Here is a 14,864-nt window from a genome sequence, read left to right on the forward strand (position 1 = left end):
CCTGCCTCAGCCTCCTGAGTAGCTGGGACTACAGGTGCCCACCACCTCGCCCGGCTAGTTTTTTTGTATTTTTGTAGTAGAGACGGAGTTTCACTGTGTTAGCCAGGAGGGTCTTGATCTCCTGACCTCGTGATCTGCCCGTCTCGGCCTTCCAAAGGGCTGGGATTACAGGCTTGAGCCACCGTGCCTGGCCTAGACTTGGAAATTTCTAAGAGCACATGTAGGGGAAGGGGAAATACAGGTACTGTGAAGGCACTGGGGGGACTCGCATGTCTCGTGGTAGAGAGTGTTGAAGGCACGATACAGATCTTTGACCTTATTTTCTGGCAATTTCTCGTTACACCTCCATGAGGTTTCCCTCTTGCCTTTGGTCATTTCTCAATATCAAAAAAGCGTAAGTCATCATTTGTCCCACCTGCTCTCCTGAAATGCATATACTTCCTGGTCCCCACCGATCATCAACCATGATTCCTCCGGGGCCAGCAAGAACTCATCCCCTCTGTCCACTTCCACAAACTTTCCTTTCCTTAGACACTCGGTACAAACTGGAGGGGCACACGGTCCTCTACATCCCTGCAGAGGCCATGAACATGAAGCCTGAAGTGGTGGTAAAGGACAAAGAGCTGGTGCAGCGGCTAGAGAGTGAGTGGCTGGCACTGTCAGCGTCACCCGGTGATCACAGGGGAGAGGGAAAGGGGAGGCCTGGAGGCTGACGATGGAGTTGGGTTAGGAGGTCTCTGTCAGGGTTGGGGAGAGGGAAGGATGCCGTTGGGAAGCAGTGTGAAGAAATTCAGGAGATTTTGTACTCCCGCCTGCAGCCTCCATGATCCACTGGACCCGGCAGATAAAGGAGGTGCTTAGTGCCCAGGAGACCGTGGAGACAGGAGAAAATTTAGGTCCTCTGGAGGAGATTGAGTTCTGGCGCAACCGATGCATGGACCTGTCTGGCATCAGTAAACAGCTGGTGAAGAAGGGAGTGAAGCACGTTGAATCCATCCTGCACCTTGCCAAGTCGTCCTACTTGGCGCCCTTTATGAAGCTGTCACAGCAGATCCAGGTTTGTGAGCGAATCAAAGGATTCAGGCTCAGCAAGAAGCGGGCAATGGTTGGGATGATACAGGGAGCTAAGGAGAGGGAGCCAAGGCAGTCTTCGACAGCATAGACTGACCCACCCAGGGTTCAGCCTTGTACTTACAGGAGAGTATAAAATAGTAGAATAGAGGTTCCCTGAGGAGGGAGACATCCAGTTAACCAATAATATACGTAGAGTACCTTCTGCGAGCACAACCCCTGCCACCCAGCTGGGAAAATAAGATTACACAAAACAGGATTACTAGACAGCATGGGAGCCAAAGATGAGCTCATGTGGTTCAGTCCAGGAATTACAAGATAAATACTTTTTTTTCTTCGTTTGAATCCACCTTCCAAGGAAAATCCAAGGAAAAGGGATAAACACTTTTTTTCTTTTTCTTTTCTTTTTTATTCTTTTTTTTTTTTTTTTGAGACAGAGTCTTGCTTTGTCACCCAGGCTGGAGTGCGGTGGCGCCATCTCAGCTCACTGCAAGCTCCACCTCCCGGGTTCACACCATTCTCCTGCCTCAGCCTCCGAGTAGCTGGGACTACAGGCGCCCGCCACCACACCCGGCTAATTTTTTTGTATTTTTAGTAGAGACGGGTTTTCATGGTGTTAGCCAGGATGGTCTCGATCTCCTGACCTTGTGATCTGCCCGCCTCGGCCTCCCAAAGTGCTGGGATTACAGGCGTGAGCCACTGTGCCCGGCTTTTTTTTTTTATTCTTAATGTTGAGATGGAGTCTGGCTCTGTCGCCCAGGCTGGAGTGCAGTGGCGTGATCTCAGCTCACTACAACCTCTGCCTCCCAGATTGAAGCGAATCTCCTGCCTCAGCCTCCGGAGTAGCTGGGATTACAGGCACATGCCACCACACCCAGCTAATTTTTTGTATTTTTAGTAGAGACGGGTTTTCATGGTGTTAGCCAGGATGGTCTCGATCTCCTGACCTTGTGATCTGCCCGCCTCGGCCTCCCAAAGTGCTGGGATTACAGGCGTGAGCCACCTCACCTGGCCTAATTTTTAATTTTTTTGTAGAGGTAGGATCTCACTATGTTGTCCAGGCTGGTCTCAAACTCCTGGTGATCCTCGGCCTCCCAAAGTGTTGAGATTATAGGTGTCAGCCACCACACCTGGCCAATAAACATTAAAAAAAAATTGATATGATGTGACAAGCTGATTATGCTGGTGCTAGGTCACACAGGAGGTAAGAGTGGCCTGTAGAGTACAGATAGAAGACCTGTTTTCCTAGGTGAAATTTGCGGTTAGGTATTAAGGGAATTGAGCCAGAACTAACTGGAGAAGCCAAAAGTCCTGGCTGAGAACAGGGCAGTGAGGGGAACTGGGTGACAACTACGGGGATGAATGAGAGTGATATGCGGCCAGTTGATCAACAGCAACAGAGTGTCCGCTTAGTGCAGAGTCCTGAATTCAACTGGAGAGAACAGGAATAGACACAAAATCTAGAAAAATCTAGACTCAAGGAAATTCTCAGTCTGGTGAGGGAGCTGGGGCACACACATGAGAAAAGACAGAAAAGTTGACATGTGCTAACTCTGCTCTGAGGGCTCACAGAGACCTGAAATGATCGCTACTGTGTAGGGCTGATGGGAGGGCTTCCTCGTAGAGGCAAGTCAGGATGGGGTTGAAGGTGGTTAAAAAGCACTGTGGGCCTGGCATGGTGGCTCACGCCTATAATCCCAGCTCTTTGGGAGACCGAGGCGGGTGGATCACCTGAAGTCAGGAGTTCGAGACCAGCCTGGCTAACATGGTGAAACCCCATCTCTACTAAAAATACAAAAATTAGCTGGGCATGGTGGTGAGTGCCTGTAATCCCAGCTACTCGGGAGGCTGAGGCAGGAGAATTGCTTGAATCCAGGAGGCGGAGGTTGCAGTGAGCTGAGATCTCACCATTGCCCTCTAGCCTGGGTGACAAGAGCAAAACTCTGTCTCAAAAAAAAGCACTCGTGTTGAATCAGTGCTTTCTGGTGCATAAATCTACTTCTCGTCTCTTTTTACTGCCAGGATGGCTCGCGTCAAGCACAGTCAAACCTGACCTTTTTGTCAATCCTGAAGGAACCTTACCAGGAGTTGGCTTTCATGAAGCCCAAGGACATCTCTAGCAAGCTCCCTAAGCTGATCAGTCTCATCCGCATCATCTGGGTTAACTCTCCCCACTACAACACTCGGGAGAGACTGACCTCACTGTTCCGAAAGGTGTGCATATGCTGAGGGCGGGGTGGAGGGGTTTACGAGGGTGGCCAGGTTTTCTGAAGCAGGGGGAATGCATTTGGCAGAGGATCTGTGGTTGAAAAGGTAGTGAAGGTTGACCTTTCTGCTCAGAGACCGAAGGCTTCTACCGGCATCATCTGCTGTAGGGTTGCTCCGCATTGCAGCCTGGGCTGGACTTTCTGTTTCTAGGTGGAGGTGGCTTAGGCAGGAAGAGGGGCTTCAGAAGAGGAGTTGGTGGAACACGGGGAAGCAGCAGGAAGAACAGACCCCCAAGCTGAGCTGTGCGGAAGGAAAAGCTCTTCTCATTCCTCAAGATGGAGAGTGCAGTGGGGGAGAGGGGGCTTTAGGAAGGAGCACGGGCTCTTGAGGAGCAGGGCCTGGTGCATTCACTGGGGGTGACAGAGCCAAAGAGTGGGAGAAGGGACACTAAGCTGAGACCTTGCTGGGCAGGGCGGCTGCAGAGCTGGGCTGAGGCAGAGTAAGGGGCCACCTAGGACAAGGAGTGGGCATGGAACCCAGAGGTGTTGGTGTGGCCAGGGGTGGAGAACCAGGGGTGGGATGAGTTTCAGGAGTCAAATCAAGGAGTAGGGGGCTGAGACACGAGGCACGGGCAGGGGATGCAGAGAAGGAGTTGGGTGTCAAGGAGGCGGGGACAGAGGCTGTGGGGACTCCTTCCGCAGATGAGCAACGAGATCATCCGCTTATGCTGCCACGCCATCTCCCTGGACCGGATCTTTGAGGGATATGTCTCTTCCAGCAAGGAGGACCTGCAAGGCTGCATTCTCTGTTGTCATGCTTGGAAAGATCACTACCTACAGGCTGTGCAGATGCACACCAAGTACGATACGCCTCCCGTAACACCCCATATCTCAACTCCCTTGCCATCCTTGTAAGAGGATAGAGTCTGACTTCTTTCGTGTGCACTTTATTTAGCCTCTTGGTTGTATTTTCCTAGACCCAGGAGTTTCTACATCTGGCCAAGTTTTCTCTCTGGATACAGATACTGTAGCTCATTGCCCTGGCTTCTCCTTATTTTAATAATCTCTCCTCCCTGATCCCAGGAATCCTATCTGGTCTTTTCCTCCTATCTTGACCCCATCGTGTAAAATTCCATTATGTATGAATCTGCTCCTAGAACTTAGATGCTCTGTCTCCTGTCTGGTTCTTCTCACCTTGAGTCTCTTCCTTTGGGATTCAGCAGAGTTGTTTCTTGGGGTTTGGTTTTCTAGGGCTTTCCCTGAATGTAGGGCTCCTGGTCTAGCTTTACATAGCTAGACTGTGCTCTTGCCTTCCAATTCAGTCAGCCTTTCTCCTGACACAGGTTCTCCAGTCGGGGCTGGGTCCTAGACCAGACCAGCATCTTTGCTCAGGTTGATGCCTTTGTGCAGCGCTGCAAGGACCTTATTGAGGTGGGAAGACTGAAGAACCAAAAGCTAACAGCAGACCCTCCAGAATCTCTCCCCACCTCCCACCCCAGGAACCAGGGGAAACGGGGCAGAGGCTAAATATTGAACTTATGGCCGGGTGCGGTGGCTCATACCTGTAATCCCAGCACTTTGGGAGGCTGAGGCGGGCGGATCACCTGCAGTCAGGAGTTCGAGACCAGCCTGGCCAACATGGTGAAACCTACCTGTAATCCTAACTGCTTGGGAGGCTGAGGCACAAGAATCTCTTGAACCCGGGAGGCGGAGGTTGCAGTGAGACGAGATCGCGCTGCTGCACTCCAGCCTGGGCAACAGAGAGAGACTCTGTCTCAAAAAAAAAAAAAAAAAATTACACTTACCACATTGGCTTTTCCTGCACAATTGTGTGTCCCACCACCACACTGCTTTTTCTGGCATTTGCCTCTTATTGCTGCCCTGCTATCTCATATTTCATTCTGCGGCCAAAGTTCATTCCAACAGACCCCTGCAGCTGGTTGGCCCTCCCTGGTTTTTAGATATTTTCTTTTTTCTTTTCTCTTTTTTTTCACTTGCCATCACTTGCAGTGATGTTTTTAGACATTTGAAGCTAAACCAAATATCTTAGGACTTTTGAGTTTGGAAGGAAAGCAGGAACCCTCACGCTGGCTTCTTTTTAGGTATGTGACTGTCAGTATCACTTCGCCCGCTGGGAAGATGGCAAGCAGGGTCCCCTTCCTTGCTTCTTTGGTGCCCAGGGGCCACAGATAACACGGAATTTGCTGGAGATTGAGGACATCTTTCATAAAAATCTGCACATGCTGCGAGCTGTTCGCGGGGGCATCCTGGATGTCAAGAACACCTCTTGGCATGAAGACTACAATAAGTGAGGGAACCACAGGCTGATGCCAGGCATGGGCAGGGAAGGCAGATCAGGGAACCAAGAGTAGGAGGAGTGGCAAGAGTGTGCAAAAGAAACGGTGGAAGGACAGATCGGGATCAGGGTGGTGGGGAAGTGGGGACAGGAGAGAGTGCAGGGGAGGGGGTGGCAACTCGGGTTGAGGGTTCCAGAGTGAGCCTTTCCAGACTTAGATCTTGGTTCTGCCACATACCAGATATATTACATTGGGCAAATTACTCCATCAGCTGTCTCCACTTCCTCCTCTATGCAATACAGTTGGCGATAGAGCCTATCTCACAGCACTGTTTTGAGGATTAAATGGATTCGTGTAGGGTAAAGTACTTAGAGGGCCCCGCACACAGGAAACCCTCCCTCCTCAGCAATGCATGGGATTCTTTCTCAGGGGTTGGACCCGGGGTCAGGCGAGGGCACTCAGCTGCCACCTGCCTCTCCACCGATGCAGGTTCCGTGCCGGAATCAAGGACCTGGAGGTGATGACCCAGAACCTGATCACCTCGGCCTTCGAGTTGGTGCGGGACGTACAGCACGGTGTGCTCCTGCTGGACACCTTCCACAGGCTTGCTGCCCGCGAGGTGCGGCTGCCCCGTGGCTTCCTCGGCTTTCCGTCCTGCGTGCTTTCTTGGAGTCCCTTCCGAGCCTTCCGGAAGCCCTCCTGCCTCCACGTGTGCCCTTCTCCATGTCCAGAATTCGGGCGCCTCTCGTCTTTCTTCTGTTCCCTGGCTTCTGGGTCCCCGGGAGCGTGACTCCCTCAGCGGGGTGTAGCTTTCCTGGGGATGAGTGACCGCAGGGAACCCGCCTTCCCGGGCATGTCGCCAGCCTCTTCCTCTTCTTCCCTAGGCTATCAAGCGGACTTATGACAAGAAGGCGGTGGATCTCTATATGCTGTTCAATAGCGAGCTGGCCCTGGTGAACCGTGAACGGAATAAGAAGTGGCCAGACCTGGAGCCCTACATGGCCCAGTATTCCGGACAGGCGCGCTGGGTGCACATCCTCCGGCGTCGCATCGACAGAGTCATGACTGTAAGTGCCTGGTCTTCTCCAAATTCTGTCATCAGTGAGACGGCCGGGTTTGCAGGTTGTGCCACGCGGGGAGGGATGGGGGACAGCTCCTGAGAGGTTCCCTAAAGAGTCTTCATGACCAGCACCTATGTTGGTGAGGGGAGTGGCAGGTTCAGTTCAGTGAGTTGTGGGTTAAGATCTGCACAGGCAGTGTGTGAGGCTGGTGGAACATGGGCCACTTTAGGAATTTCCCTTCCTCCCTCCCTCCCTTCCCTCCCTCCCTCCCTTTTTTGAGACGGAGTTTCCCTCTTGTTGCTGAGGCTGGAGTGCAGTGGTGCCATCTCGGCTCACCGCAACTTCCGCCTCCCAGGTTCAAGCAATTCTCCTGTCTTAGCTTCCCCAGGAGCTGGGATTACAGGCATGCGCCACCATGCCCGGCTAATTTTGTGTTTTTAGTAGAGAAGGGGTCTCTCCATGTTGGTCAGGCTGGTCTCGAACTCCCGACCTCAGGTGATACACCCACCTCGGCCTCCCAAAGTGCTGGGATTACAGGCGTGAGCCACTAGGCCCAGCCTCATTTTAGGAATTTCATATCAGGCTGCAGATGAGGAATAGGGCCGGTATCTAGGGTGTTGGGTCAGTAGAAGATACAGCCTCATGATCCAGAGACCTGGACAGGTGACACCCTTACACAGCCTGGTCTCTCTGGAAAGACAGCACAAAGAAACAACAGAAAACATTGTTTTAAAACTTTTTGGGGCCAGGCGTGGTGGCTCACGCCTGTAATCTCAACACTTTGGGAGGCCGAGGTGGGTGGATCATTTGAGGTCAGGAGTTCAGGACCAGTTTGGCCAACATGGTGAGACCCTGTCTCTACTAAAAAAATACAAAAAGTTTGCCAGGTGTGGTGGCAGGTGCCTGTAATCCCAGCTACTCGGGAGGCTAAGGCAGAACAATTGCTTGAACCCTAGAGGCAGAAGTTGCAGTGAGCCGAGATCGCGCCACTGCACTCCAGCCTGGGTGATGGAGCAAGACTTCGTCACAAACAAACGAACTCACACACACACACTCTTTGGGAATACAAGTTGAAAGCTGTTGAGGGAGTGACCTGCCATCGTGCAGCTGGTTCTGGTAGAGAGTTAGGCAGCCTGCAGATAGCTGGAGGCAGGTTTGGGCCTGGCGGGCTACATCTGGGCTAGGAAGGGCTGACACTGGTTTTCAACCTTGTGTCTCATATCCTGCTCCCTCTGTGACTGACCTTTTTTTCCCAGCTTTTTTTCCTAAACGAATTCTCTGTGCTTCTCTTTCCTCATTTTGACTCCTTTTCTCATTGTGCCTTGGTCTCTTCCTGTCACCTTCCTTTTTGGCTTTACCTTCCTTCTAAGTTATCAAAACTCAATCCGTCTCCATAGCAAGCCTTATGCATATTGTCGGGATATGTGCGCATGCACGCGTGTGTAGGTCTCAGGGAGATGGTGGCCCCTGGGGGAAGGTGGCAGGCCCAGCTCCACCTGCCTGTTCTTCCCCTCAGTGCCTTGCTGGTGCTCATTTCCTGCCCCATATTGGGACTGGAGAGGAGAGTGTGCACACCTATCAGCAGATGGTCCAGGCCATTGATGAGCTGGTTCGAAAAACCTTCCAAGAGTGGACATCAACACTGGACAAGGATTGCATTCGGCGATTGGATACCCCGTTGCTGCGAATCAGCCAGGAGAAGGCGGGCATGCTGGATGTCAACTTTGATAAGTACAGAAGCCACCTGGCCCCTTCTCCCCACACTCCGCTTCTGCAGCTCTCCCAAGAATTTAACTCCCGTCTTTTGACTCCTCTGTTCATTATTCCGTCTCTTTCTTATATCACAATACGTTTGCTATTGACATTTTACTTTTTTCTTTTTTTTTTTTTTGTCTCTCCCCACCTCCCACCCTGCTATCAACATTTTAATTTTATGACTTATCTTAAAACAAAGCAAAACAATGATCGGCCAGGCACGGTGGCTCACACCTGTAATCCCAGCACTTTGGGAGGCTGAGGCAGGCGCATCGCTTGAGCCCAGGAGTTCGAGACCAGCCTGGGCCACATGGCAAAACCCAATCTCTGCAAAAAATGCAAAGATTAGCCAGGCGTGGTGGCACAAGCCTATACTCTCAGCTACTCGGGAGGGTGAGGTGGGAGGATTGCCTGAGCCCGGGAGGCAGAGGCTGCAGTGAGCTGAGATCACACCACTGCACTCCAGCCTGAGCCACAGAGTGGCCCTGTCTCATAAACAAAAAACAAAAACCACTCCACTATCCGACTAAACTAGTGATGTCGCTGTTCTGCCACTAGATGGCCATGATGGCTCAGCTAAGTCACCCACACCCTGCGCCTTTCGTGAGCGTTGGTGGGGCTGTCAGACCATGCCCTCTCCTACAGCTTTATAGTTATGAAACTGTCATACTACAATTATTTAAAATGTAATTAATCAATTAACTAATTTATTAAAAATATCTAGTGAGTGCCTTCCATGTGTCAGGAACTGAAATAGGAACAGGCAGGGAATGTATACAACGCCAAGTCCCTGCCTTCAGGGAGGTTAGGCCACTGCTCTCTAAGTCAACAGCTCTACTCTTGGAGTGGGGCTTCCTGTCCACATAAGATGCTTTGAGACTGTGGCTACTAGTGTTGGCTTCCACTCATAAAATGTCCATGCTTGAGCCCGGCCAGCATGGCGAAACCCTGTCTCTACTAAAAATACAAAAATTAGCTGGGCGTGGTGGCGGGCATCTGTAATCCCAGCTACTTGGGAGGCTGAGGCAGGAAAATCTCTTGAACCCAGGAGGCAGAGATTGCAGTGAGCTGAGATTGCGCCACTGCGCTCCAGCCTGGACGACAGAGCAAGACTTCGTCTCAAAAAAAAAAAAAAAAAAAAAAAAAGTCCATACTTGTGAGGCCAAATGTAGGAGGGGCTTTGCCAGAGCAGTCCTGTGTGGAGACGGAGTCCCAGGTACAGATGAGACTGAGTGTCTGTCCTGAGCGAGTATCTGTCCTGGACAGCAAAAGGTGGCCTAACCAGGGGAAGAGGGCACATTCTGGCTGAGAAAGGAAGCAAAAGAACCAGCATGGAGAAGCAGAGTGTAGTGTCAGGTGAGAGGGGTGAGGCAGAGGCATCAGTGAGGAAGACAGGGATGTTGGGAGCCACACGGATGAGGAGGCCGTTGAGGAGCAGGGTGTGAACGTGGCCAGGTTTGAGAAAAGGCCCCAGGCAGTGAGGTTGTTGGAGATTGGCTTTGCTTAGCTTCCTGGTTTTGTGAGTTATGGCCAAGCATGATCACGTAAACATTGCCTCATAAATCAATGATAAGATTCAGAAGAGTTAGAAGCTAGGCTAGAGTTAGCCTAGTTACGCCATTTGCAAGCGCATAATGGGGTTGAACCTGCAAGACACATTCTCCCATCACGATGGGTACCCGCAAAGGCATTGTATCAGGAAAGCCGCGCAGACGCCCGTGGAGTTTATGGATATGAGCGCACACGGTTCACCAGCTGTCCTTTTTCTGTGAAATAAGGGATTGTATTCAAATAACAGGATTTCATTAAACACTAATGATCAATCTTTACATTTCTTTCTTTTTTTTTTTTCTTGAGACAAAGTCTCACTCTGTCGCCCAGGCTGGAGTGCAGTGGTGCAATCTCGGCTCACTGCAACTTCTGCCTCCTGAGTTCAAGCAATTCTCCTGCCTCAGCCACCTGAGGAGCTGGGATTACAGGCACGCGCCACCATGCCGGAATAATTTTTGTGTTTTCATTAGAGATGGTGTTTTGCCATGTTGGCCAAGCTGGTCTTATAATCCTGGCCTTAGGTGATCTGGCTGCCTTGGCCTCCCCAAGTACTGGGATTACAGGCGTGAGCCACTGTGTCTGGCCAAATATTTACATTTGAAATTGGAGAGAAAAAAAAGGTTGAGACAAGAGGTAAAGAAATGCTGTGTGTGGGCAGGAGGAAGAAGAGGATCAGGAAGACTAACTAATGGGTACTAGGCTCAATACCTGGGTGACGAAATCATCCGCACAACAGACTGTCAGGACACAAGTTTACCTATGTAACAAACCTACACGTGTACCCCTGAACTTGAAATAAAAGTTTAATTAAAAAAAAAAAAAGAAAGAAATGCCACATGTGGCTGGCGCGGTGGCTCACGCCTAAAATCCCAACACTTTGGAAGGCCAAGGCGGGAGGATCGCTTGAGCCCAGGAGTCCGAGATCAGTGGGGGCATAAACAAAAGTTAGCCAGGCGTAGTGGTGCATGCCTGTAGTCCCAGCTACTCAGGAGACTGAGGTGGAAGGATTGCTTGAGCCCAGGATATGAGGCTGTAATGAGCTGTGATCGTGCCACTGCATTCCAGCCTAGGTGACAGAGCCAGACCCTGTCTCAAAAAAAAGAAAAAAGAAATGCCATATGTGAGCACTGGTTGGTGGCTACCTCCTTCTACTCGCCAGGGGTCAGCCAGTGAGAGTAGATACAGCAAGAACTTCAGTGCTAAATAGTCTGAAGTTCGAACTCCAGTGCATTTTGCCACGTGACCTCAGGCGGGCCATTGAATTTCTCTGAGTCTGAGTTTCCTCATCTGCTTAAAAAACCCTTTCCTGGCGTTGTCCTGCAGCCGATGACTCATGCAAAGGTCCTCACAAAGAATAAACAATCAAGAAGCATTCTTGCCCTTTCAAAACAATTGCCTCATAAAACCTGATGAAGATAGTATTTTCAAAACAAATTTAGCAGAGTGATGTAACGGTTTTCATTTTTAAAACATTTTAACCTTTACAAAGGGCTAATATAGGCATACAGTGTCAAATTCAAAAGTTATTCTACAGAAGGACAGAGAATGAAAAGCCTGCTCCTCTGCTGTGCCCTGGGAGATCCAGTTTCACTCTGAAGAAAGTCAGTGTTCCAGGTTCTTGTATAATAATTCCAGGAACAGACATATATGTCTACTTAAGTATCCTTTTGTGCATAAATAGTAGCGTATGGCCGGGCGCGGTGGCTCAAACCTGTAATTCCAGCACTTTGGGAGGCCGAGACGGGCGGATCACGAGGTCAGGAGATCGAGACCATCCTGGCTAACACGGTGAAACCCCGTCTCTACTAAAAAATACAAAAAAAAAAACTAGCCGGGCGAGGTGGCGGGCGCCTGTAGTCCCAGCTACTCCGGAGGCTGAGGCAGGAGAATGGCGTAAACCCGGGAGGCGGAGCTTGCAGCGAGCTGAGATCTGGCCACTGCACTCCAGCCTGGGCAACAGAGCAAGACTCCGTCTCAAAAAAAAAAATAAATAATAAATAAATAAATAGTAGCATAGTATACATATTGTTCTATATATTCAAAGTGTTTTCAAAATGATTAATTTTTCCATGATAAAATTATTGGTCATTTTAGAACATTTGCAAAATGCAGAAAAGTAGAAGAAAAAAATACTCCTAAGAATAACCACTTTTAATGATTTCGTATATTTTTATCACTGCCTCCCCACCCCCCATTTCATTTGGTTGTTTTCCTTTAATCTTTTAAATCTTTACTGAGGATTTTAAAATGACAAAAGCAGTATATGCTCACCATTAAGAAAAACAAAAACAAAAGATTAATGTGGAAGTATGTAAAGGAATGGCCCGTGTGCTGCCTCACGTCTGTAATCCTAGTACCTTGGGAGGCCGAGGTGGGCTGATCACCTGAGGTCAGGAGTTTGAGACCAGCCTGGCCAACATGGTGAAACTCTGTCTCTACTAAAAATACAAAAATTAGGCGGGCATGGTGGCGGGTGCCTGTAGTCCCAATTGCTTGGGAGGCTGAGACAGGAGAATCGCTTGAACCCGGGAGGCGGAGGTTGCAGTGAGCCGAGAATGCGCCTCTGTACTCCAGCCTGGGCAACAAGAGTGAAACTTTGTCTCAAAACAAAACAAAACAAAAAGATGTAAGTAAGGGAAAAACTGAAAATTCAGCACATATTCCCAATCCCTAGAGGTAACCATGATTATCATGTAATTAAAAATATATCCTGCATACATAAAACAGAATCACATTATGAACAGCGTTTTTGCAACTTGCCTTTTTTTTTTTTTAATGTGGAGACAGGGTCTTCTGTGTTGCCTAGACTGGTCTGGAACTTCTGGCCTCAAGTGATCCTCCCACCTTGGCCTCCCAAAGTGCTGGGAGCTACTGCAGCCGGTCACAATGTGCTTTTTTTTTTTTTTTTTAAGGTTAACAATTTATGTGGTTATCTTTCATTCCGTATGTATAGAATTACTTAATTCTTTTTCCTGGCTTACCGTATTTCATAGTATGGCTGTACTGTAATTTAATGAACCAGTCTACTATTGATGGCCTCGTAAATTGTACAATTTCTGTAAGGTTCTTGACTATTTGGTGCTCATGGATTTCAACTGCGCGTCCTGTACTTGGTTACCTTCCCTCTGCATCGCTTTGTTTACTGAAATTTGAGCACGGTGTCCATCTAGTTAGGATAAACCAGGAGACAACTTCTCTGTCTGCTATTATCATCTCTTGTCTGGAATACCTTTTGCATAATCTTGATAGTAGAGCTTATCAAGGCAACTCTGGGCCAAATATTTATGGCCTGGGTTTATCTGAAACCCAAATAATGGCTAAACACGTTTTTGAGATAGAAGAGGTACCTGTTCCTGTCCTTTGGGGATTGTTTTCTAGGGAGATGTGATAGGATACTTTACATTTTTGTGGTTTTAAGATAAAACTGCCTCAATCCAGTAAATAATGGAAGGGAAAGAACATGATCACAGTGAAGGATTTTGAAAGTCTGGGCTCATCACCAGTAAAGAAATCCAAGTCAGCTGCAGCTTCCAAAACTTATTAACACTTCAAGGAGGTGAAGATAACTCGATCAGATTTGCTCTTTGTGTTCAAGCTCCAGTTAAGATCTTGAAATAAGCAGACTGTTCAAATGGTCTGATGTTCCTCCGAATTACCTGGCTCTCTTAGTCCTGGAGCCTTCCAGTCCCTAATAGCACTTATTTAATCCCACAAGGGGTTTTGCTATCCCACCTATATCCCAAATATTTGAACTCTGAAGTCCAAATTGGCTTTTATCACGTTTTACGGCCAGAACAGCTTCACAGATTGCACTTAACACAAACATATTCCAGATGTCATCCACACCCTGGCTGAAGAAGCTGTGTTATCACCCTGTGTAGAGCAGAGTAGAATTTCCTGAGAGCAGGAGATGAGATACTGAGGTCTGTTTTTTGTTCCCAGAGCTTCTCTCTTTTTTCCCCCCCGGTCATAGAGTGCCTTCTTCCCCGGGTCAGCCCGCCGTGGGCTCTTAAGCACTCAATTCTGCTGGCTTTCCTTTCTACCTCTACTGCCTGACCACTTGTTTGGAGATAAATTATGAAGTATTTTTAAAAAGTCATCCCCCAGACAGATTTTTATTTATTTTTATTTTTGAGACAAGGTCTTACTCTGTTATCCAGCCTGGAGTGCATTGTTACAATCTTGGCTCACCGTGGCCCCCGCCTCCCGGGCTCAAGCGACCCTCCCACCTCAGCTTCCTGAGTACTGGGAACACAGGCACCTGCCACCATGCCTGGCTAATTTTTTCTATTTTTGGTAGAGATGGGTTTTTGCCATGTTGCCCAGGCTGGTCTCAAACTCCTGAGTTCAAGCCATCCACCCACCTCAGTCTCCCAAAGTGTTGGGATTATAGGCCTAAGCTACCTTGCCCAACCCTGCCAAACAATTTTTTTTTTTTTTAAAGAAAAACTGATATTTGTCAATAAAATAAAATTTGCGTTCTGGAAATTTCTTGACAAACTTCTGTTAAAGACTGAACATCATTCAAAGGGTCTCCCAGGATTTTCAGCTCAGCATCAGGAAGGTATTGTCCGAATTCATCCTGTTGACTGACATATTAAACTTGGATAATTTGCCTTAAAGTTACCTTGAAAATCTTGCCAAGGCCAGGTGCAGTGGCTCACACCTGTAATCCCAGCACTTTGGGAGATCAAGGCGGGCGGATCACCTGAGGTCAGAAGTTTGAGACCAGCCTGACCAACGTGGAGAAACCCTGTCTTTACTAAAAATACAAAATTAGCTGGGCGTGGTGGCGAGCGTCTGTAATCCCAGCTACTCAGGAGGCTGAGACAAGAGAATTGCTTGAACCCGGGAGGCAGAGGTTGCGGTGGGAGCCGGAATCATGCCACTGTACTCCAGCCTGGGCAACAAGAGTGAAACTT

At 49.0% G+C, this 14,864-nt stretch overlaps 1 protein-coding gene across 1 annotated transcript in view; it reads left to right on the plus strand.

Moving 5' to 3' along the window:
* Positions 1 to 14,864, plus strand: part of DNAH2 (dynein, axonemal, heavy chain 2) — a 124,488-nt gene that overhangs the window by 17,940 nt on the left and 91,684 nt on the right. Inside the window, 7 exon segments of the mRNA XM_011958636.1 lie at positions 532 to 642; positions 819 to 1,057; positions 3,094 to 3,285; positions 5,381 to 5,586; positions 6,065 to 6,194; positions 6,460 to 6,642; positions 8,153 to 8,367. Coding sequence (XP_011814026.1) covers positions 532 to 642; positions 819 to 1,057; positions 3,094 to 3,285; positions 5,381 to 5,586; positions 6,065 to 6,194; positions 6,460 to 6,642; positions 8,153 to 8,367 — 1,276 coding nt within the window.

This window comes from Colobus angolensis, unplaced genomic scaffold, assembly GCF_000951035.1.
Source record: "Colobus angolensis palliatus isolate OR3802 unplaced genomic scaffold, Cang.pa_1.0 Scaffold47, whole genome shotgun sequence".
NCBI lineage: Eukaryota > Metazoa > Chordata > Mammalia > Primates > Cercopithecidae > Colobus > Colobus angolensis.